The sequence below is a fragment of the Cololabis saira genome, chromosome 14, assembly GCF_033807715.1.
Source record: "Cololabis saira isolate AMF1-May2022 chromosome 14, fColSai1.1, whole genome shotgun sequence".
Lineage (NCBI taxonomy): Eukaryota > Metazoa > Chordata > Actinopteri > Beloniformes > Belonidae > Cololabis > Cololabis saira.
In genome coordinates, this window is record NC_084600.1 from 8199711 (window position 1) to 8223173 (window position 23463).

General features: G+C 46.6%; 1 protein-coding gene across 1 annotated transcript; it reads left to right on the top strand.

The window, feature by feature from the left end:
• Positions 1 to 7386: 7386 nt before the first annotated feature.
• On the top strand, positions 7387 to 20686 carry zgc:171929 (uncharacterized protein LOC100124596 homolog). The gene is made up of 4 exons (XM_061739577.1): positions 7387 to 7590; positions 7731 to 7963; positions 8593 to 8782; positions 19289 to 20686. The coding sequence occupies exons 1-4, from the start codon at positions 7488 to 7490 to the stop codon at positions 19609 to 19611; spliced, it is 849 nt and encodes a 282-aa protein (XP_061595561.1). The 5' UTR covers positions 7387 to 7487; the 3' UTR covers positions 19612 to 20686.
• Positions 20687 to 23463: the final 2777 nt, after the last annotated feature.

Below are 23463 nucleotides of genomic sequence, written 5' to 3' on the forward strand. Positions count from 1 at the left end.
TTTTGCCTCCAAGACTGCCCGAGCCGCGGCCCGCTTGGCCTGCCGGTACCTATCTACTGCGTCAGGAGTCCCACCGGCCAACATAGCCCGGTAGGACTCCTTCTTCAGTCTGACGGCATCCTGTACTTCCGGTGTCCACCACCGGGTTCTAGGATTGCCGCCACGACAGGCACCGGAGACCTTGCGTCCACAGCTTCGAGCCGCCGCGTTGACAATGGAGGCAGAGAACATGGTCCACTCGGACTCGATGTCCCCCGCCTCCCCCGGGATCCAAGAGAAGCTCTCCCGGAGGTGGGAGTTGAAGATGTCCCTGACAGAGGGCTCGGCCAGACGTTCCCAACAGACCCTCACAATCCGTTTGGGTCTGCCCGGTCTGTCCAACCTCTCCCTCCGCCAGCGCATCCAACTCACCACCAGGTGGTGATCAGTTGACAGCTCAGCCCCTCTCTTCACCCGAGTGTCCAAGACATGCGGCCGAAGGTCAGATGAAATGACAACAAAGTCGATCATTGACCTCCGGCCTAGGGTGTCCTGGTGCCACGTGCACTGATGGACACCCTTATGCCTGAACATGGTGTTCGTGATGGACAAACTGTGACTCGCACAGAAGTCCAACAACCAAACACCGCTCGGGTTCAGATCGGGGAGGCCGTTCCTCCCAATCACGCCTCTCCAGGTATCACTGTCATTACTCACGTGAGCGTTGAAGTCCCCCAGTAGAACAATGGAGTCCCCAGTTGGAGCACTATCAAGTACTCCTCCCAGGGACTCCAAGAAGGCCGGGTACTCCCCACTGCTGTTCGGCCCGTAGGCACAAACAACAGTGAGAGACCTTTTCCCGACCCGAAGGCGCAGGGAAGCGACCCTCTCGTTCACCGGGGTGAACTCCAACTGGGGGGCTATAACCAAGCCCACACCAGCCCGCCGCCTCTCACCCTGGGCAACTCCAGAGTAGTGGAGGGTCCAGCCCCCTTCAAGGAGCTGGGTTCCAGAGCCCAAGCTATGTGTGGAGGTGAGCCCGACTATCTCTAGCCGGTATCTCTCAACCTCACGCACAAGCTCCGGCTCCTTCCCCCCCAGCGAGGTGACATTCCATGTCCCCACTGTGAGAGTTTTGGTCCAGGGATTGGGTCGTCGAGGCACCCCGCCACGACTGCTACCCAGCCCACATTGCACCGGCCTGCCATGGTCCTTCCTGCGGGTGGTGGGCCTACGGGAAGGCGGGCCCACGTTGCCGTTTCGGGCTGAGCCCGGCCGGGTCCCACGGGCAAAGACCCGGCCACCAGGCGCTCGCCTACGAGCCCCAACCCCAGGCCTGGCTCCAGGGCGGGGCCTCGGTGACGCCGATCCGGGCGACGTAACGGTCCTCTGATTTCTCCTCTTCATGGTAGGCTTTGTGAACCGCTCTTAGTCTGGCCCGTCACCCAGGACCTGTTTGCCATGGGAGTCCCTACCAGGGGCGAAAGTGCCCCCGACAACATAGCTCCTAGGATCACTCGGGCACACAAACCCCTCCACCACAGTAAGGTGGCGGTTCAAGGAGGGGATAAAATGAAAATTCGACTCATTCGACATATCAGGTAACTCAAAATTGTATAGTTGTAGTTTTTGAGTCGAATAAAATGAAAACTCAAAAACTACAACTATACAATTTTGAGTTACCTGATATGTATAGATAGTCATCCATCATCCAGATCTCCTGTCTTCTTTTCTGGACCTGAAGGTCTGCCTTTAGTTCTGCCAGCCTACCACCCGGCTTCGCTCTGACTTCCATTGCTTCAATAGTTGCAAGTAGATTTTCAAGGCTGTTGACAGCATGTAATGTGAATATTGCGAAGGGGAGAAAATAAATATGATCAGATCAAAATTAATCATACACAACAAAACAATATAGTGTAGCTTCAGTGTTACCTGAGGCAATATCACATCATTCCTCTGAACAGAAGGCTGAATTTGCTGATTGCATCAAACAGGTCTGCAAGAAAGTGACAGAAAGCAATCATCTTCTTGATCTGAAGGACATAACCAACATATAATCAGTAATGTTATGGACCTAAGAGAACAAATATGACATTTAAAAAAATTAATACAGACCTTCCTGCTCTTCCTACAACATCTGCGTTGGCTGATGATGCACTCAAATGATCCATTTGAAAATAGACTGCTGTGAACTATCCTGGATTCTGCAGTTGGTGGTCCCTTCCTCCACCTCCAGGTTTCAATAGAGTTTGCAGGGCAGGAGACACATGTGAGAGCCAGCGTGTCCCACTGACACCACTTGGGACGTTGACTCTGACACCCAGCTCCACTCCCAACGCCCTCAGCTCTCTCATGGATTTCCTGCTAAAACGGTATGTCTTCCACAACCTGATCTCACAAAAATCCGTGAAATGCCCACGACCTCTCACCACTATTTTCCGTGGCACCAACACGGAAATGCTATAATTCCGTGTGAGCACCACGGATATTGTACCTATGCGAAGTCAATGGGATCCGTTGTCGTGATATATACACGGATTATTACATTATTATTATGCATATTGTTCTTTATTATAGTGGCTAAGTTATGAGTTTTTGACCGGCAAGTCACTGTTTGTTACTGTCAGTTTGTAAAAGCATGTTTTTAATGTTGTTTTAACAGTGTTTTAATGGTGTTTTGATGATTTGTAACAGTATTTTGACGGCAAGTATTTAACCGTGTTTTCTAGTATTTAACGTAAATTCGAGTATTTAACCATGTTGTTTGCTGCCGCCATGACGACGGAGGTGGCGTAAGTGATGTGAAATTATTATTTTTAGCACAAACCATAACCTTTCCTACTTCTAACAAATCATAAGTGATGCCTAACCTAACCAGACCTTAACCAGAGCGTCGTCCAGCCACAAAATATCATTTTTAATTGCTTTTGAACCAGGAAGTAGTGACAGGCGATATTTAAATTAATTGTTTTAACCATTCTCCCATTCCGTCAACCACAGGGAATTCCCTGGGCATTCAGATGCACTACATAATAGATATATTCAATTGATATATGTTTTTTAAAACGTTTTTATAGATTAGGGTTAACCAAACCAATGTGACTACAAATATGGCGCTGATTAACATAAAGCTGTATAGCATGGCTCTAGGGAAATGTAGTTCTTAGCTAATATTGTTTTTTTTCTTCACAGAAATGGAGGTTGTTAATACTAAAATAAGAGTGTACATTGAAGTTTAAGGGCATGATACACACATTTGTGTAAATATATTTTAAATATATAATTGTTAAATGTGTGAAAATGAATTTGCTTGAGCTAATGTTAACTCAAAGAGTGATGTAAGAGACTGGCCCTCACGCATCATGAAAAGGTGATTTTCAACACCTCCAGATTGATCCTTTTGCTGTTCACTCACATATACATATCCTATAGCAGGTTATTTTCATCTTCCCTCTTATACTTGGAAGACTGTGGAAATCAATAGGTTGGAAAAAGTCAATAAGAACTGGATTATTTGGGGCTGCTTCCATGTAGATGTGGACCAGATATAATATTTGAACAGATAATAATAATAATAATAATAATTTCAATTTATATAGCGCTTTTCACCTGAAACGACAGATCTCAGAGCACTTTACAAAGAAGACTAAAAACAAGACTAAGAAACTAAGACAAAACCTAGCTACTAAGTAAGATAAAAAGTTGTGGGCAGCAAAAAGATAAAAAATAAATAAAAAAATATTTGAATAAAAGGGGTCAAAGGAAGAGTTCAGGGGAAAGCCTGCTTGTAAAAAAGTTTTTTAAGGCCCGTTTTAAAGGAATCCACAGAAGGTGCATTCCTGAGGTAGTCAGGTAGAGAGTTCCATGGGCGTGGGGCGGAGGCAGAGAAGGAACGGTTTCCCATCGTCACGAGCCGTGGAGAGGGGACATGGAGGAGAGTGGCGTGGCTGGAGCGAATAGTGGAGCAGATAGTGTTAACTTTGTTAATCAAAGAATGAAAGAAATCTGTTTCAATTATTGAGAGAGAAAGTTGTCTCTGAGAGAGGAGCAGACAATATTATTAATATTGTCAAATAGATCATACACACCCACTTTCCGAGTGAAAGAGACAACAAAAGAATGTGTACCTTCATGTTCAGACATGTTTCTGACCTGAAGGTAAACAGAACATGCATGTTTGCAGGCCGGAGCTTCAGGAGCTGCCCTGCGGTAGCCCCCCGCTGTATAAATAAAATTGAATTGAATTGAATTGAATAGAACAAAGACAGAGCTTTTCAGTGTCAGCGCTGAGATTGTGACTAAATAAGTTTTTATTCTTGTCATCTGGAGGAGAATACAACAGTATGTACTGCATCCAAAGTCAGCATGGCTTATGTATACGTAGTTGCTACTGAGAGAGATAGCTTTGATTAAGATTGTTAACGATCTCAGGTGTTATTTGGACTCTCAAAATATATATCTGTCCTAGTGCTAATGGATCTAAGCGTAGACTTCGATACAATAGATTCCCCTCTTCTTTTAAATAGACTTAAACACCTGTAGGTGTCAAATGGTTCGAATCCTACGTTACAGATCAGAAATGTATGGTAAATATGGATACATGCTCCTCAGGGATCTGTGAAATAAGCTGTGGTGTGCCCCAAAGATCAATTTTAGGCCCCATGTTTTTTAACATATAAATGCTACCACTAGGTGATCATCAGGAGACATGGCATACAATTCCACAGCTACCCTGACGACACACAACTGTATACTGCCATGTCTCCTGTCGACACAAGGGCAATAGATGTCCTTTTTAACTGTATCCAATGTATCAAATCCTGGATGGCAAAACATTTTCTGCCGCTCAACCAGGACAAAACCGATGTTTTAGTTATTGGTTCTGAGGCTCAGAGAGGAAAACAGTGGTGCAGCTGTAAGTGCAGCTGTCTCACAGCAAGACGGTCCTGGGTTCAATTCCCGCTGGGGAAGCTGTGGGTGCTGAGTGTGTGTTAAGTTCAGCAATCAAATTCTGCAGATACGTAGCATACTGTATATGATATTTTTACAAACATATGCATAAAAAACATATCTCTACATCAGTGTTTCCCAAGCCTTGTCCTCAACTACCCCTACCGTCCCCGTGTCCTTATTTCAACACACCTGATTCTAATTAATGGTCATTAGAATTAGAATGTCTTTATTGTCATTTATACAGGTACAACGAAATTGGATGCTATCTTTAAGGTGCATGGTTTTAAAATAAATAGATATATTAAAACAACAACTATAAAAATAAATACTCTCTAAAAGGACACAAACAGGAAGACAACATACAGTTAATGCACGATTTTATGGCAGGTATTGCACGGTGCGGTCAGTATTGCACATGGAAAAAGTAAGTTTGATTATTTAGCAGTATTGAGTGTAGTTATGGCTCTGGCATAGAAACTGTTCTTGAGTCTATTTGTGCTTGATTTCAGTGTCCTGAAATGTCTGCCAATCAGGCAACAGTTCAAATAGTTCAAAGAGTGAGTGTCCGGGGTGAGATGGGTCCTTGATGATCTTCCTGGCTTTCCTGAGACACCGGGTGTTGTACAGCTCCTCCAGGGAGGGGAGAGTGCAGCCGATTATTTTTTGGGCCGTTGTGACGACCCTCTGGAGTGCCTTCTTATTTGCCACTGTGCAGCTGGAAAACCACACACATATGCAATAAGTGAGGATGCTCTCTATGGAGCAGCGATAAAAGGACACCAGCAGCTGTTGATTTAGATGATGGTTTCTGAGAATTCTCAGAAAGTACAGTCTCTGCTGTGCCTTTTTGATGATGGTGGTGGTGTTGACACTCCAGGTCAGGTTATCCTCTATTTCCACGCCCAGAAACCGGAAGCTGGAAACCATCTCCACACAGACCCCGTTGATGAACAGAGGCTGAATGTCTTTTTCCGTCTGAAGTCTATGATCAGCTCCTTAGTTTTTTCAGTGTTAAGGATCCGGTTGTTCTCTGAACACCACAGTGCCAGCTGCTCCACCACGTCCCTGTAAGCAGACTCATCCCCCCCGGAGATGAGCCCTACCACAGTGGTGTCGTCCGCAAACTTTACAATACTGTTGCTGGAGTGGGCAGGAGCGCAGTCATGGGTGTAGAAGGTGTAGAGTAGAGGACTCAGCACACAGCCCTGAGGTGAGCCGCTGTTGAGACTGAGTGCTGAGGAGATGTGGGGGCCTACTCTCACTCTCTGGGAGCGATCAGACAGAAAGTCCTTGACCCAGATGCAGATGGAGTGTGGTATTCCCAGTTCTGACAGTTTGATCACTACCAACTTGTCCTCAAAGTCTGCACAAGTCTGATGATGACACAGTCTTGTCTATCAGGGTGTGTTGAAGCAGGGAAACATCTTTAGACTACAACAGGAGATTCTTCAGACCATTAACTTTAAAGAGGTGAACTAATTTAGCCTTCAGCATCAGCTTCAAGTTAAACTGGGTTTACTTGTGTGACTGATTGTCCAGCATGTGTCCAGTTCTTTTTGTGTGTTTTTTTCATTGTGAAGATGACTGAAGGATCTCAGTATCTCAGTGTGCTGAGATCATCTTTGCAGAGTCCGATGATGTTTCTGGAGGTCGATTTGAGGATAAAGAAATAAAAGTCTGAGTATCATGGGAAAAAGATCTGAAAGGGCTGTCATTTGTATAACGTGACCTTCCTTATGTTCTCAAAGTAACCTCTATTGGCATTTGCATGATTGGCTTGAGCCTCAGGCTTCATTTGAATCTGCTGGGCACAGTCCTGGACACTCTACACTGTACAGACAATTACACCAGGGTGTGGGGATTTCTCTGTAAATCTCCTTTTTAACAGAATTTCCAGGATAACAACATAAATAATCCCAGTTTCATGTTTTCATTCTGTAAAACCTGCTGGACATTTCTGGGCTGCAGACCTTTGATTCCATGCTTGTAGATCAGCTGCTCAGTTAGCTATGGCAGCGCTCCAACTGCAGAGCAGAAGTATCATATTAGTAACAATGTAAACAAAACCATCAATAGTCCTGTGATTGAAACCTTTTCAGAGTCTGTGAAAGGGGTTTGTGTGCAAGGATAAAAAAAGAAAAGAAAAGAAAAGGCTGATTTACGTAGCAGTTAAGGCTGTGGCTCCTCTGCGCTCGCTCCTGTTACTCAGACCGTGGCCTCTCCTCAGGGACAGGGATTGGTCCAGGGCCACATTTGCATGTCGAGGGTTACCTGAATGAGAAGCACTCCGGATTTTCACTATCTGACATGCAAAACTGATGGAGGGCCAGTTAAAATGGTGGATACTTACATTCAGCACAGGTGTACTACCGTCCAACCACCCCCCCCACCCCCCAGCTTACCCCCCAGGGCTTTAAACCGTGCCACTCTTTCAGGCAGGCCTATGCAAATTAGGGCTGTGATTGAGCTGAGCCACTTCAGTTGTAGACTGTCGAGGGATAAGGTTGGAGCTGTGACAGGAACACATCCAACCCAAACAATTCCTGAGAACTTAAATGATGCCGAGGTCTTTCCTTATAAAAAAGAAACATGGAGTATGCGGCGCATGGCAGTGGAAAGAGCCAGAACAACACAGCTGGAGAGAGGATAACACAGCAGGTATGACGTTGAAGCATGGACGGCCCTTCGGGGATGACTTAACTTCTGTTTCAGTTTAGTCCTTGAAGACAGTCCTTGGTACAGTTTGGAGTATGTTTGATCTGGGTTGATAATTTTGGTTTGCTCTGATGTTTCTTCAGCAAGAGCTGTTACTGCTGAGCAGTTGTCCTTCAGCCACAGCACCCAGCAGCCTCCCACCAAGCCTCAGCCTGCCACCAGCTCAGGATGCGAGGCAGCACCACGTGTTCTAGTACCAGTACCAGTCACTGGACCAGGAGAACAAGGGGTCAACACTCATCCACCATGGTCCAAAAGGATGTTTCAGGGCTCCTTCTGCCATCCTGGCGCCTTGGCTCTGGCCAGCAGAGCAAAGGTGAGACCAGACCTTCCAGGTCAAATTAAGTTTCACTCCTTTTATCTGCCAGATGTACCAATGGTCTGAGAGTTGGGGGCTCCCTAAGTGTGTCTGATTACTGATACCTATCCCTAATTACTATCCCACCCCAAATCACCTGTGAACAAAAACAGCACTGGACCTTAGTGCTGCTTTTGAGACTGTAGATCACCATCTTACTGCACAGGTTAAAGCATGTTGTTGGGATTAAAGGAACAGCTCTACGTCGGTTTAAATCATATCTATCTGACAGATTCCAGTTTCACTGTTATAAGTGATAACCTACACCTAGGTGTAGGTTATCACTCATAACCTACACCTGCCAGCCAATCAGAATCGAGTATTCACACAGACCGTGGTATAATCTGACATATGTCTGCTTGGCATGTTTAATTGGAATGTTCCATATTAGATGTTATCTATCAGAAAAAGTCTTATGATCTCTTCTAGCAACCATTTTTTTTATCTTTGTGTTAAATTTGGTACAAACTGTACATATCTAGAATAATATATGTAGTGACAGTTGTGGAACAGTTGGTAAGCCAACCCCCCATGATGATGATACTTTCAGATTCATTAAACTGATTTTTAAACTCCCATCTCCCCAGCCCCGGCCCCGCACCTCCTCCGTCTCAGGTGATTTCGGCTGCTCTGTGTGCCATAAAGTGTTCCCCCTGCAGCGGATGCTGACCCGTCACCTGAAGTGTCACAGCCTGGTGAAAAGACATCCGTGTCGATTCTGCGGTAAAGGATTCAACGACACCTTCGACCTGAAGAGGCATATGAGGACACATACAGGTCAGGACTTCTGCTCCAGAGATGCTCATGTAAACATCGCTCACTTACAGCCTGCTATGGTTCACACACTCCAAACATGAGAATAATGTTCACATCCAGAACTAACTCAGCTACAGAAGAATCATTCAAGAATTACCATTTTAGCTGTGCAATTCATTTGACAATGATGCTGTCTGGACATGAAAGATGGAGAATTTTGTGACCGTTAGGAGGAACCTGGGCTGAGTTTCATCCCTACTCCTAATCAGGAAGCTGAGAGCCAAAAGCTGTGTTAATTTCAGCTGTAGCGCTGTTAATATGCCACTTTATTAAGTTTTAATATTTTTTCAGGCGTAAAAGTAACCGTTAAGATCCCCAACCTGTGCTCAGTTTATCCAAATAACGCCTATTAAGAAATTTGATCTGATGTTTTCGGCGATGATGAGACCGGGGAGCAGCAGCAGCAGCAGCAGCTCACGTACAGACGTGATCGCCAGGTCAACCTGCGCAGTCTTCCCGGGGAGAAACCTGCAGCTCTGTGGAGAATTACCGCTGGCTGAAATAAATCATTTAGGAAGATAAATGTTGGTTTAATAGATGAAATCTAACAGTTGTAGCTACGCCTGTTAAGAAATTTGCTCTGAAAATTTCGGGATTTCTGCCTGCCGGCTTCGGGAGCTGATTTATGGTTCCGCGTTAAATCGACGCAGAGCCTACGGCGTAGGGTACGGCGTAGGGTACGGCGTACGGCGCGCGTCACCGCGTAACCTACGCCGTAGGCTCTGTGTTGGTGTAACGCAGGACCATAAATCAACCATAAATCAGAAATATATATTTTACTTTCATAATATAAACTCAGTGAATGTACATAATCTCTTTTTTGCCCGTTTTTTGCAACCTTAGTGCAAAGATACACACATTTTTTTAATGTGTTTCTGTCATCATCTAATTTGGTGAACAGTGCTTTTGCAGTTCTGTAGAGGAACTGCATGTCTGGATCCAGACCCTAGTGGTTAGTACAGGAACTGCAAGTCTGGATCCAGAACCTTATAGTCAGTAGAGGAACTGCAAGTCTGGATCCAGACCCTAGTGGTCAGTAGAGGAACTAGAGGTCTAGATCCCGACCCTAGCGGTCAGTAATAATAATAATAATGACTTGGATTTATATAGCGCCCTTCTAGGCACCCAGAGCGCTTTTACAGAAATCATTATTCATTCATACACATTCTCACCAGTGGTGGTAAGCTACATTGTAGCCACAGCTGCCCTGGGGCAGACTGACGGAAGCGTGGCTGCCATATCGCGCCTAACGGCCCCTCCGACCACCACCAACATTCATACACATTAGGGGTGGGCGATATGACCTAAAATTAATATCACGGTATTTTTCATCTTTTGAACGGTGACGGTATAATATCACGGTATTTTTTGGTACGTTTTGGGAGGAGTAGCCTGTCCTGTCCCTTTATGTGAATAAGGTTAATATTTTTATAATATAATAAGTAAATGGTAGTATCCTTATCAAAAGGAGACATGGGAGAGTATTATGCATTCTCAACATATTTATTTGGCAAAAAACTTAAAGATCTTATATATATATATATATATATATATATATATATATATATATATATATATATATATATATATATATTATGTGTGTGTATATATTCAAGTAGCCTCATAGTTGTATCAACATCTGCATCTGACTGTTATATTAAAAAAAGTACATTTCAAAAATATTTGCCACTTAACATGTGTTAACTTGAATTACACATATTTTTTACACATATTATATTTTAAATATTTTGTAAACCTGTCTTAAAATGTAATACTGGACCTCGGTTGGGCTGGTTGGACAGCGGGTGGGGGAAAATTTCCCTTAATTTTAAATCCAAAACTTGACAGGTTTATGCCATGAGTATTCATATACAGTAATCCCTTGTTTTTCGAGAGGGTTACGTTCCAAAAAGAACCCGTGATAAGTGATATTCACATAGTAGCAACCCTTTTTTTTTTACAATTATTATACAAAGCTTCTAATTGCGGAGTTCAGCACCGCCTCGCAGGTATTTCACTGCTCTTCTGAGCCGCTCCATCCCGACTCGCGCTGCAGCGTCTTTTTCTTCTAAAGCCCGCGGTACAGGTGTGTTTTTTCGAGAGAAGAACATGGTTATGGGTATTTTTGTGTCACTCTTTTTTTTCTTCTGGGCAAAAAGATTCTTTTAGACCGACATTCATTAATTTTTTCCGGTGACTGGTATTCCAGCAGGTTGAAACAGCGCTCTGCGCTCCGCTGCCGTCAAAGACCCGCCCAGCTCCACTTCTGATTGGATAGTGTTAGTTTGGTTGAGCGCCAGAGCTGCTTTCCTCTCATTCCATTGGTAGACGAACTCGGTTGACTCAAACTTTTTTTTCTCTCTCAAACCTTTTTTTTTTTTTTTTTTTTTTTAAAGCAGTCAAACTCGCACGCCGAGAAAAAAAACTCTGTACGCCGGAGATCCGGCACGGTGCCGGAATACTTTAAGCCCTGCATTTCTTACTACTCTTGTCGTAAGGTGTAACAGCAGTAAACGATGCCTACATTGAAAGCTGTTTAGTCTTGGGACGTGCTCCGCTGGTGCTGCTCAGCAGCACCAGCGGAGCAGCGGCCCCAGCAGCAGCTGCTGGTCCCACTTGCGCTCGTTTTGGCCCGGGTTGCCTCTTCATATTCACGGGCGTGCGTGTTTTTTAAGTGATGAAACAGGTTGCTTGTGTTTCAACCTCTTGCTGTCACAACACGGCAGCAAACCTTGCATATCACCGACGTTTTTAATGCCTTATTTAGGCTTATTATTTTATAATTGATTTATTACGGTATTGACGGTATTGCAAAATCCATGTCGTGGCGCAGTGTTACACCGGTGATGACTATGACACCGGTGTACCGCCCACCCCTAATACACATTCAAACACATTCACACAGGGCAAGGTGGGTAAGGTGTCTTGCCCAAGGACACTACGACAGCAAACTGGGACAGAGCGGGATTCGAACCGCCGACCTTCCGATCATTGGACGACCCGTTCTACCACCTGAGCTACTGCCGCCCCCAGTAGAGGAACTAGAGGTCTAGATCCCGACCCTAGTGGTTAGTAGAGGAACTAGAGGTCTAGATCCAGACCCTAGTGAGGAACTGCAGGTCTGGATTCAGAACCTTATAGTCAGTAGAGGAACTGCAAGTCTGGATCCAGACCCTAGTGGTTAGTAGAGGAACTGCAGGTCTGGATCCAGAACCTTATAGTCAGTAGAGGGACTGCAGGTATGGATCCAGACCCTAGTGGTTAGTAGAGGAACCGCAGGTCTGGATCCAGACCCTAGTGGTTAGTAGAGGAACTGCAGGTCTGGATCCAGAACCTTATAGTCAGTAGAGGAACTGCAGGTCTGGATCCAGAACCTTATAGTCAGTAAGGTGAAGTAAACATAGGAAATGCTTTGCCACAAGCTGTAACTGCAGGAACTACGCTAACTCTGGTGATGCAGATCTTCCGAGATGGTATTCCTCGGAGCATCCACATTGTTGGAAACCCTTCTGCATCGTCAGCAGGGATCTCAGGTTCACAGGTGTTTCGCCCCTTAACCTGTACACCTCGCCTGAGTGGGGCAGCAAAGACTGACTAGCCTTCACCTGCGGAAGGGTTCCAACTGTGGGCCCTCTTCAGCCACAGCCATCTTGAGCTGGACTCGGCTGTTATGTCCCTGGTGGCTTTCTTCAGCTGTTTGGGTTCCAGCCCAACCCTCTGGAGAAAGTAGCGCACCGATTTTGCTGGGAACCCGCGGCAGCCGACTTCAATAGGGAAGATGGTTGCGTGCCACCCTTTCAAAACTGCTTCGTCGATCAGGTCCTGGTATTTGGCTTTTTTCAGTTGATTGGATGTGGCTAGCCTCTCTTCCCAGGGCACCGTGAGCTCAGCAACTATGATGGTTTTCGTGCTCCTGGATAGCAGGACCATATTTGGTCAGAGCGGCGTCACTGCCACATCCTGTGGGAAGACAAGCTTTCTCTTCAGGTCCACGCTCAGCTCCCAGTCGGAAGCGTGTTGCAGGATAAAACATGGGTTCTTTGCCGCCGTGCTGGACTTACGAACCTTGTCCCCTTCCCTCACAAAGGTTATGGCTTTGGGCTGTTGGGCCTGCTTGTTGTTGACTTTGACTCGCTGGTGTTCCACCCATTTGGCGATTTCCGTGAGGACCTTGTCGTGCCTCCATCTGTAGCGTCCTTCCGCCAACGCCTTTGGGCAACCAGTCAAGATGTGGTTCAGTGTACAGGAGGCTGCTCCGCACTGATTGCAGAATGGGTCTTCCTCACTGCCCCATCTCTTCAGGTTGCTTGGTGTTGGCAACAGGTCAGCCACCGAGCGTAAGAGAAAGCTCAACTTCCCTTGGTCGGTTTGCCACAGTTCCTTCCAAGACAGCGGCCGCTCCTGTGCCTGGTCCCACTGCATCCATCGACCCTGAGAGGCAAGTCCACCTGGCGGTCCTCCTCTGCTGCCTCACGGACTCTTTGTACCATGAGACCTCTTCTGGCTCTGGCATCAGCTCTGCTCCACCTCTTATTGCTGTAGTGTCCAAGGCCCAGGCGTCCTTGGCATACCACGCCCACAATTTCCTGGTGTTTCCAGTGGGACTCTGCTTCCATCACAGCTTGCTGGGGCTTCCACTTTCTGCCACATTTGATGGTCTTGCTTGCATGTCTTACTTTCCCATCTTCAGACAAAAGGAGTGTACCGACTGCCCTTGCCTTGGTGGCTTTAAACTCCTTGACCACTGATGAAACTGGCAAGGGAAGCTTGGAGGTCTTGCTGTACAGATTGATTGTACTGAAGGATGGGGGGACTCCCAGCCATTTCCGCAAGAACCTGCTGCACAGTCTTTCCATTCCTTCCACTTGGGACATGGGAAAGTCGTACAGTAGGAATGGCCATTGCAGCCGTGGTATGATGCCATACTGAAAGCACCAGACTTTAAACCTCCCAAGTAGTTGGCTGTGCTCGATTGCCTTGAGCCAGGTGTTCAGCTGGGCTTTGGTATTGGTGAGATTGCCGCTGTCCTTTAGGGAGCTGTCGAAATGCTTTCCAAGGCATCGGATCCCTTGATCTTGAATAGTTGGGATCTCAGAGCCTTGGATGCTGAAGATGTTTCCTGTCAGCTTCCCCTTCAAGATACTGAGGCTCCTTGACTTTTCCGGTTGGAACTGCAGGCGTGACCATGTTGCCATCTTTTCCAGTGCGGTCAGGATCCACTGTGTCCCCTGGATTGATGGAGTCATCACTGTCACGTCGTCCATGAAAGCTCGACAGGCAGGGTGTCTCGTACCGTCGTCTGCTTTCGGGCCTCTGCACTGCATTCCTCCTGCCTTCAGCAACAGATTCATAGCTGCTATGAACAGGGCCACGGAAATCGTGCATCCTGCCATGATGCCCTTCTCGAGCCTTTGTCAGTAGAGGAACTGCAGGTCTGGATCCAAACCGTAGTGGTTAGTAGAGGAACTGCAGGTCTGGATCCAGAACCTAGAGGTCAGTAGAGGAACTGCAGGTCAAGATCCAGACCCTAGTGGTTAGTAGAGGAACTGCAGGTCTGGATCCAGAACCTTATAGTCAGTAGAGGAACTGCAAGTCTGGATCCAGACCCTAGGGGTCAGTAAAGGAAGTTCAGGTCTGGATCTGGACCTGTGTGGTTAGTAGACTTGCATTGTTGTTGTTCATTTTTCAAAATTAATTTTGAAAAAAGAATAGAATAGGTATGCAAGTTTATTTCTAAAGCACAATTCAACAACAAGGTGATTCGATTATAATGATAATAATAATAAATTTAATTTATAACGCACTTTCCATTTGGAGAATCTCAAAGTGCTACAAGAGGGAAAAAAAAAAAATCATTGATCATAGCTAGCGTATGCTTAGATATGATTATAATTTTTATGCAAAGACAAAAAAAGAAATACATTTAAAAAAAGCATGATTTAAAATGTTAACAAAAAATAAATAAACAAGAACAATAGATAATAAATCAGATAAAATCTGTTGTTAAAATATGATTACGTTTTGGAACTGCAGATTTAGAGCTTTATTTAAAGGCAGCTGAAAATAGGTGTGTCTTCAACCTGGACTTAAATACACTGAGTGCTTCAGTTTGATCCAGACATGTCTGGTTATGACTCTGGGAACTTACAAAAACCGGATCCAGATGGCTTGAGGGGTGTGGAAGGTTCATACTGGGTCAGAAGATCACTGATGTATTTTGATACTAGACCATTCAGAGTTTAAAGTCTATCCTCTGACAGAAAGGCAGCCAGTGTAAAGGCCTTAGAGATGGATGACATGGTACACTTTTCTTTTTTTGTGGTCCACTTTTTTGGTCTTAGTGAGGACTCGGGCAGTGGAATTCTGAATGAGCTGCAGTTGGCTAACTGACTTTTTAGGCAAACCTTTAAAGATGCTGTTACAATAATCAAGCCTACTAAACATTAATGCACAGACTAGTTTCTCCAGGTCCTACCGAGATGTCAGATCTTTTGATCTTGATATATTCTTAAGGTGATAGTAGGCTTAATTTGTTATTGCCTTGTGTGTTTTTCCAAATTTAGGCCCGAGTCCATTACTACATCCAGATTTCTGGCCTGGTTGGTGGCTTTTAGGTGTATAGATTGAATATGGGCTCAAATTAAAGCCATAAATATTTTGTATCTGTAAATAAACTTTGTACTTGTAGAAATATTTTGTACATGTGCAAAAAATATTTGTACTTATAGAAATATTTTGTGCATGTGCAAAACATATTTATAGGCTACTTGTAGAAATATTTTGTGCAAGTGCAAAAAATATTTGTACTTTTTGTAGCAAAGCAAAGCAACAAACTTTTTCCAAAAGCTACAAACTGTTTTTTACAACTACGAATTATGGCGAATTACGGCACTGTTTTGACGTGCCAATAATAAGAGCCAATCAGCGATCTTTGGCACGGGTTTCAAAGCGTTTCTGGAGAGCCAATCAGCACATTGCATACAAGCTAAAGTTACAAAATATTTGCATATTATTTATTTGCATAATATGAAATCAACATTAACAATATTATTTAAGCCTATGTATGTTAGGGGTGTGGTTTTCTAGGACCCAAGTGCAGGAGAGAGAGGGAGGCCAGAGGCAGGAGTTCTCAAAAAACAAAGGGTTTAATTCCAAAAAGGCAAAAACAAAGCGCTGCAGAGCAGGATCAAAAAACACAAAAAACCAGGAACAGGAAAAACGACGAGGAGACATGGAGGGAGAACCAGTACGGACCGACAGGGAACCAAGGAATGACAAGACAAGATATACTGAGGGGATAACGAGACACAGGTGCAGACACAATCAGGGCAGATGGGACACAGGCGGGGCAAGACAGAACTGAAACTAAAACTGGGAGGAAGTGTCAAACCCTGACAGTACCCCCCCTCTCAAGGGACAGATCCCAGATGTCCCCACAGTCAACACCCAGGGCGGGCGCAGGGGGCCTGGAGGAGGGCCCAAGCCACACACGACAAAGTTCCGGGGGCCGACCTCGGGACCGAGCAGGCCAGCGAGACAGCTCGGGGGGGGCGTCCCCGAGGCCTAGGTCTTGGCGTGGGTCTTGGCGAGGGGCTTGCCTCGGGGACTTGGCGTGGCCCCCCCTCAAGGGACAGATCCCAGATGTCCCCACAGTCCACATCCAGGGCGGGCTGGGGGGGAACACGGGTCCTCGGAGCTGGCTGGGGGGGGACACGGGTCTTCGGAGCCGACTGGGGGGGGACACGGGTCCTCGGAGCCGGCTGGGGGGGGACACGGGCCCTCGGAGCCGGCTGAGGGGGGGCACGGGTCCTCGGAGCCGGCTGAGGGGGGGCACGGGTCCTCGGAGCTGGCTGGGGGGGTCCGGGACCATCACAGGAGCAGGGGCTGATGTGTCCGGGACCACCATAGGAACAGGGACAGGTGCGTCCGGGACCACCACTGGAACAGGGACAGGTGCGTCCGGGACCACCACTGGAACAGGGACAGGTGCGTCCGGGACCACCACTGGAACAGGGACAGGAGCAGGAGCTGGAGCCGGAACAAGCTGGGGCTGGGGCTGGCGCTGACGCCGTCGTTGCTGCCTCCCCTGAGCCTGCAGGCTCCTGGGCCCACCCAGAGCCAGGTGTGTTCCCCAAAAGGGGTCCCAATACTCCTCCTTCTCGGCCCAGCGCATGTTCTTGGCCGATTCTTTCTAGAATCCTGTAGCACCTGCAGCCAACTGGATATCAGACTCTGAAAATCGCTTAAACATCCAATAAATACTTTATTCATATATTCCTGAGTCACATCAGTTCGCACGAACCAAACTTTTAATGACATTTTAGTTTTATTTTGAAATACAAATTTAGAGAACCGGTTCTTTGCTGCAAATTGTGTTTTAATGTTTGTCTGTTCAGACACAGTTATAGGATATTTTAAAGATCTGGCTTTTATCTCGAGTAGTCGTCCCATACGGTCGTCATGGCGACTGAGAGATGTCCGACCTGTCAGCAGCTCCCGCTTAAAACATCATGTTGGTCTGAGGGGGGGCACGGGTCCTCGGAGCTGGCTGGGGGGGGTCCGGGACCATCACCGGAGCAGGGGCTGATGCGTCCGGGACCACCATAGGAACAGGGACAGGTGCGTCCGGGACCACCACTGGAACAGGGACAGGTGCGTCCGGGACCACCACTGGAACAGGGACAGGTGCGTCCGGGACCACCACTGGAACAGGGACAGGAGCAGGAGCTGGAGCCGGAACAAGCTGGGGCTGGGGCTGGCGCTGACGCCGTCGTTGCTGCCTCCCCTGAGCCTGCAGGCTCCTGGGCCCACCCAGAGCCAGGCGTGTTCCCCAAAAGGGGTCCCAATACTCCTCCTTCTCGGCCCAGCGCATGTTCTTGGCCGATTCCCAGGGAGCAGGAACAGGCTGGGGCTGAGGCCGACGCCGTCGTCGTTGCCTCCCCTGAGCCTGCAGGCTCCTGGGCCCACCCAGAGCCTGGCATGTCCCCAAAAAGGGGTCCCCATACTCCCCCTCCTCGGCCCAGCGCAAAAATTCCATCAGTCTGAGGCGCTCTCCCGCTGGGTCCATCAGGTCGGTCCGTTCTGTTAAGGGTGTGGTTTTCTAGGACCCAAGTGCAGGAGAGAGAGGGAGGCCAGAGGCAGGAGTTCTCAAAAAACAAAGGGTTTAATTCCAAAAAGGCAAAAACAAAGCGCTGCAGAGCAGGATCAAAAAACACAAAAAACCAGGAACAGGAAAAACGACGAGGAGACATGGAGGGAGAACCAGTACGGACCGACAGGGAACCAAGGAATGACAAGACAAGATATACTGAGGGGATAACGAGACATGACGAGACACAGGTGCAGACACAATCAGGGCAGATGGGACACAGGCGGGGCAAGACAGAACTGAAACTAAAACTGGGAGGAAGTGTCAAACCCTGACAATGTATACAATAAAGTGGTACTGGATTTACAACCCGTCTAGAACATGATTTCTAATTTGAAAAAATAAATAAATAAAAATAAAATCAATATTGAATTGGCTGGCAAAGTATCGCTATATATTGCCGTATCGATACTTTTGCCCACTCCTAATCTGTGCCAGTGGGAGCATGTAAATGTTAAACAGAAGAGGTATCAGGATGGAACCTTGGGGAACTCCACATGTCACAACTCCCCGACCCTGCACCCCAACCTGGGACTTGCTGATTGGGCCGGAGCTTCGGGAGCTGCGTGCTGGCCTGCGGTCCCCACCCCTGGTCATCCCGTTGCTGGCCCCCCCTTCTCCTCCCTTTTCTCTCTTTTGTCCTGCAGGTGGTCGTGGGTGGCTTGTAGCTTGCATTACGGAGCACAAGTCTTTCCCTGACCCTGCACCCCAACCTGGGACTTGCTGATTGGGCCGGAGCTTCGGGAGCTGCGTGCTGGCCTGCGGTCCCCACCCCTGGTCATCCCGTTGCTGCTTCCACCTGCCTGCTGTGCTGTTGCCGTCCCTGACCCACCAGTCTGGCCCTCGGCAGGAGGGTCCCCCCTTATGAGCCTGGTCCTGCTCAAGGTTTCTTCCCTCCTAAAGGGGAGTTTTTCCTTGCCACTGTTTGGCTTAAGGTTTTTCTCCCACTAGGGGAGTTTTTACCTGCCATTGTTTATGTAATAACTGCTCGGGGGTCATGTTCTGTGTATGGGTCTCTGTAAAGCGTCTAGAGACAACTCTGTTGTATTAGACGCTATATAAATAAAATTGAATTAAATTGAATTGAATGTGATTCTTGTCAGCTCAGATGTAAAGTTACTTATTACGCGAAATACTATGATAGTCATTAAAGACAAATCTTACACTTTAGTGTGTATTTTAAATGGAATATTTGCTCTCTGTGATGTTGGCAGACTTGTGTTCAGGGTTTCTCTCACAGCAGCTAAGTCTATTTTGCAAACATGAAAGTACAAATGTATCCACACTGAAAGAAGGGGGTCCTTTGTCTCCTCTTGCAGGTATTCGTCCCTACAAGTGTGAGTTGTGTGAGAAAGCTTTCACTCAGAGATGCTCTCTGGAGTCCCACATGAGGAAGATCCATGGTGTCCACCAGCAGTACGCCTACCGACAGAGACGCTCCAAAATTTTTGTCTGTGAGGACTGTGGTTACACCTCCAGCCGCCCTGATGAGTACTTCCTCCACATGAGGCAGCGCCACCCCAGTAGTCCCGCCCTCCGCAGGTACTACCGCCGCCAGGCCCACGACAACAGCAGCTTCACTCAAGCGGATCCGAAACTCAACCCCTACCTGTTGTACTCAGCCCCCACATACTACATGTAGCACTTCTGCTGATGCTGATGCTGAGATGATGAGTGCAGACACTCCACAACCAATTCAGAAATAACACTGTTTTAATAGAATATTTGAATGTTTAACAATCAGACCATCTGAGTTTTGTGACTGTGTTTATGATAGTTTACTTTGGAATAATGCATGTCGGCACTAATGACACCCATCTATGCCAGTCGGAAGTCACTAAAATTAAGATTGTGTCGGTGTGTAACTACGCCAAAACCATGCCGCTGGTTGGACAACCAGGTGGCTACGGTGGTGTTCAGAAAATGACGTGGCCTTTATTGACAATTGGAAGACGTTTTGGGGAAAGCCCGGTCTGATTAGAAGAGACGGCATTCATCCCACCCGGGCAGCTCTTATTTCTAAAAATCTGGCCAATACTGTTGGACAATCCCCCTGACATTCCAGGGTCCAGCCTTCCATCTGTTTCTGATTCACTGTGTATTTTGGGGTGTTGTTGCAACGTGATTTTTAGTGCTTCTGGAACACTAGAGCATTGGTCCAGGCCTCCATCTAATCCGCTGGTTCAAGTCTCCATGTAGTACAGTATTTATACATATACTTACAATAACTTTGTATCTATCTACACCACTGATCCAGGTCTCCATCTAGTGTACTGGTCCAGGGGCCTCATGTACAAAGAGTGCGTGGATTTCAACGTGAATCTGTGCGTGGAATTCTTGCATACGCAAAAAAAATTCAGATTCTCAAAACTGTATGTACGCCCAAATCCACGCACGTTTCTTTGAACATCACAATCATCATATTCCGATACTCATCCGCTGCAGAAATAAAGACAAGCTGTACCAACGTGAGTATCAAGGTGCAAACGTGCGAAATAAAGAACAAAGTCGATGTAACTCGGAGTGTTGCATCCGCAGGAGGAGAGATTCCATCAGCGGAGACACACTTTCTAGAATCCTGTAGCACCTGCAGCCAACTGGATATCAGACTCTGAAAATCGCTTAAACATCCAATAAATACTTTATTCATATATTCCTGAGTCACATCAGTTCGCACGAACCAAACTTTTAATGACATTTTAGTTTTATTTTGAAATACAAATTTAGAGAACCGGTTCTTTGCTGCAAATTGTGTTTTAATGTTTGTCTGTTCAGACACAGTTATAGGATATTTTAAAGATCTGGCTTTTATCTCGAGTAGTCGTCCCATACGGTCGTCATGGCGACTGAGAGATGTCTGACCTGTCAGCAGCTCCCGCTTAAAACATCATGTTGGTCTGAACCGGAGCAGCTGGTTCAGTTCAGGGCAGCGATCCAGAAGGATCCTCTTGGTACCTAAACCAGCAGATGATCCAGTCTTAACCCTGGATCAGCAGATCGGTGTGGTCCCTGAAGACTCGCTACTGATCCTGCATCAGCAGGTTCCTCTAAAGCCGGACAGACACTGTGCGATTATCGGCTCGTTTTGAACCGATTTTCCACTAGTGGGACTATTTTTTTGGATCGGGCCAGATTTCGACCCAACCGTTGGTCGTGCTTCCTGTGGTATACGTGGGGTAACGACGAGAGATTAACACCTCACGACGAGCTCCCCATCACGAATCGTGTACTCACAAGAAAATCAACCGTGTTTGAAATGCTGGTCGCTCCTCGTGAAGGTATCGCACAGTGGAAGCAGCTACGACCCGACTGGCCTCATCCTTTCACAGAGAGCATAGGCAATCTCTGATGTCTCATAAAAAACTATTACCGTATTTGTAGTTTAAAGTGTTGCAAATTCACATTACACATCATGTTTTAATAGCAGAAAAAGAAAGACCGTACTTCCCACGTCTGCCCAGACAATTCCTTGTCCAAACACGTCGTCTTATCTTTTTTGATTTATCGCCACACAGAATGGCACAAATTGCCAAGGCAGCGCGTTTGTTCTTGCTGAGCATCTTCGGTGTCTCCCAGTTCAGGGTTCCTGCTCTTCTTCTACTTCTTTTTGACGTTTTAGTTCCAGTAAACAGAAGTCCGACGTGAGTATGATGAACGTACTGTATAGTGTGAACAGGCGGGTCGCATCAGAGCATCGGGTCATACATTGTGAGACCGTAACTCGTGGGCTGCCAACTTTTGAACTCAGCAATCTAGTCGTGCAGTTTGAGATGGGACTGAATCAAACGATTTAAAATATCCCACAGTGTATTCCCAGCTCAACAGAGCCAAAGCTGCCATTGTGATTTGCGAGTTAAATCGTTGTGCTCTTACTTTTATATATTCATGTGCTTGATTGTGAGATCGCTGCAACTCCACTCGTGTGTAACTTATCTGATGTGGGGACTGTCGTGTCCTTCACGTGTGGTTGTGAACTATTTGTTGACACCACGTTTCCTCATATTCTGGACTTAACTGCATCACCAGTGAGTGTCGCAAACGGACAAAACTTCAGGAATGTGCGTACGCCAGCCTTTTCAAGTTCACTTCAAAAGGTCACTTTTTGAACATCCGACCGTGGGCATAGAAATTGGTATACGCACGTTTTTTGTGCGCCGTACTCTTTGTACATGAGACCCCAGGTTTCTGCAGGACTCATACGTAAAGAATTCTTTATTGAGTTTCAGACTCAAAGAAGTTGTCATCTTGTTAGTGCTGTTGATTGCATCATCGCTTTTTCACAAATAAAACATAATTGCTCACTGATGGTATATGTATCATTATTGTAAAGACTGTATTAACTATATCTTAAATGTATAGATTATTTTGATATCTTCTCTACTAAAATAAAATCACGCTGATAGTGTCTGTGCTGATCTTTTCTCTGTGCTCCTTTTTCACTCCACAGCTCATACATTTTTTTTTTTTTTTAAATTGTCATTAGACATATCAGATATTAACTCTTTTTCAGGATTTTGATCAGTCAGATGACTAAGACGTGCTGCTGCTGCTCGAGCAAAATGATGTCAACCTGGAAAAAAAAGGATCAAATCAATGTTATTCAACAGAAACAAAAAATGTAGTTATGTTACTTCACTTACAATGAATAAGTTACTCTTGTCAAACTGCACTACCTCCAGGAGAAACAATCACACAATCTGGTTTACACATAATCTAAAATTCAATGTGTAGTTGTGCTGTCATAGTAGACTCAGATGGGAGAAAGAAAAACTTGGACCACTTCCCTTCATTATTCTGGCTAATGTTCATTCACCGTGCAGAACAAACAGGCTCCAGGCCAACTGTGTTGGAGTTTGGTTTTCTAGGACCCAAGTGCAGGAGACAGAGGGAGGCTGGAGGCAGGAGTTCTCAAAAAACAAGGGGTTTAATACAAAAAAGGCAAAAACAAAGCGCTGCAGAGCAGGATTGACAAAAAACCAGGAACAAGAAAAAAACGACGAGGAGACATGGAGGAAGAACCAGTACGGATCGACAGAGAACCAAGGAATGACAAGACAAGATATACTGAGGGGATAACGAGACACAGGTGTAGACACAATCAGGGCAGATGGGACACAGGTGGGGCAAGACAGAACTGAAACTAAAACTGGGAGGAAGTGTCAAACCCTGACAGTACCCCCCCCTCAAGGGACAGATCCCAGATGTCCCCACAGTCAACACCCAGGGCAGGCGGAGGGGGCCTGGAGGAGGGCCCAAGCCACGCACGGCCAAAGTTCCCGGGGGCCGACCTCGTGACCGAGCAGACCAGCGAGAGCGTTCCGGGGGCCGTCCTCGAGGCCGGGCAGACCGGCGAGACAGCTCGGGGGGGCGTCCCCGAGGCCTAGGCCTGGGTCTTGGCGTGGGTCTCGGCGGGGGGCGTGACAGGGATTCTTGGCGTGGCTCGGGGACTTGGCGTGGCTCGGGGACTTGACGGGGCTCGGGAACTTGACGGGGC

Excerpts from the sequence above, each read along its gene's own strand:
- zgc:171929 (XM_061739577.1), top strand. The coding sequence starts at position 7,488 with ATGATGCCGAGGTCTTTCCTTATAAAAAAGAAACATGGAGTATGCGGC. Across the intron at positions 7,591-7,730 it reads GAGAGAGGATAACACAGCAG|CAAGAGCTGTTACTGCTGAG; the intron begins GTATGACGTTGA and ends ATGTTTCTTCAG. Across the intron at positions 8,783-19,288 it reads GCATATGAGGACACATACAG|GTATTCGTCCCTACAAGTGT; the intron begins GTCAGGACTTCT and ends CTCCTCTTGCAG.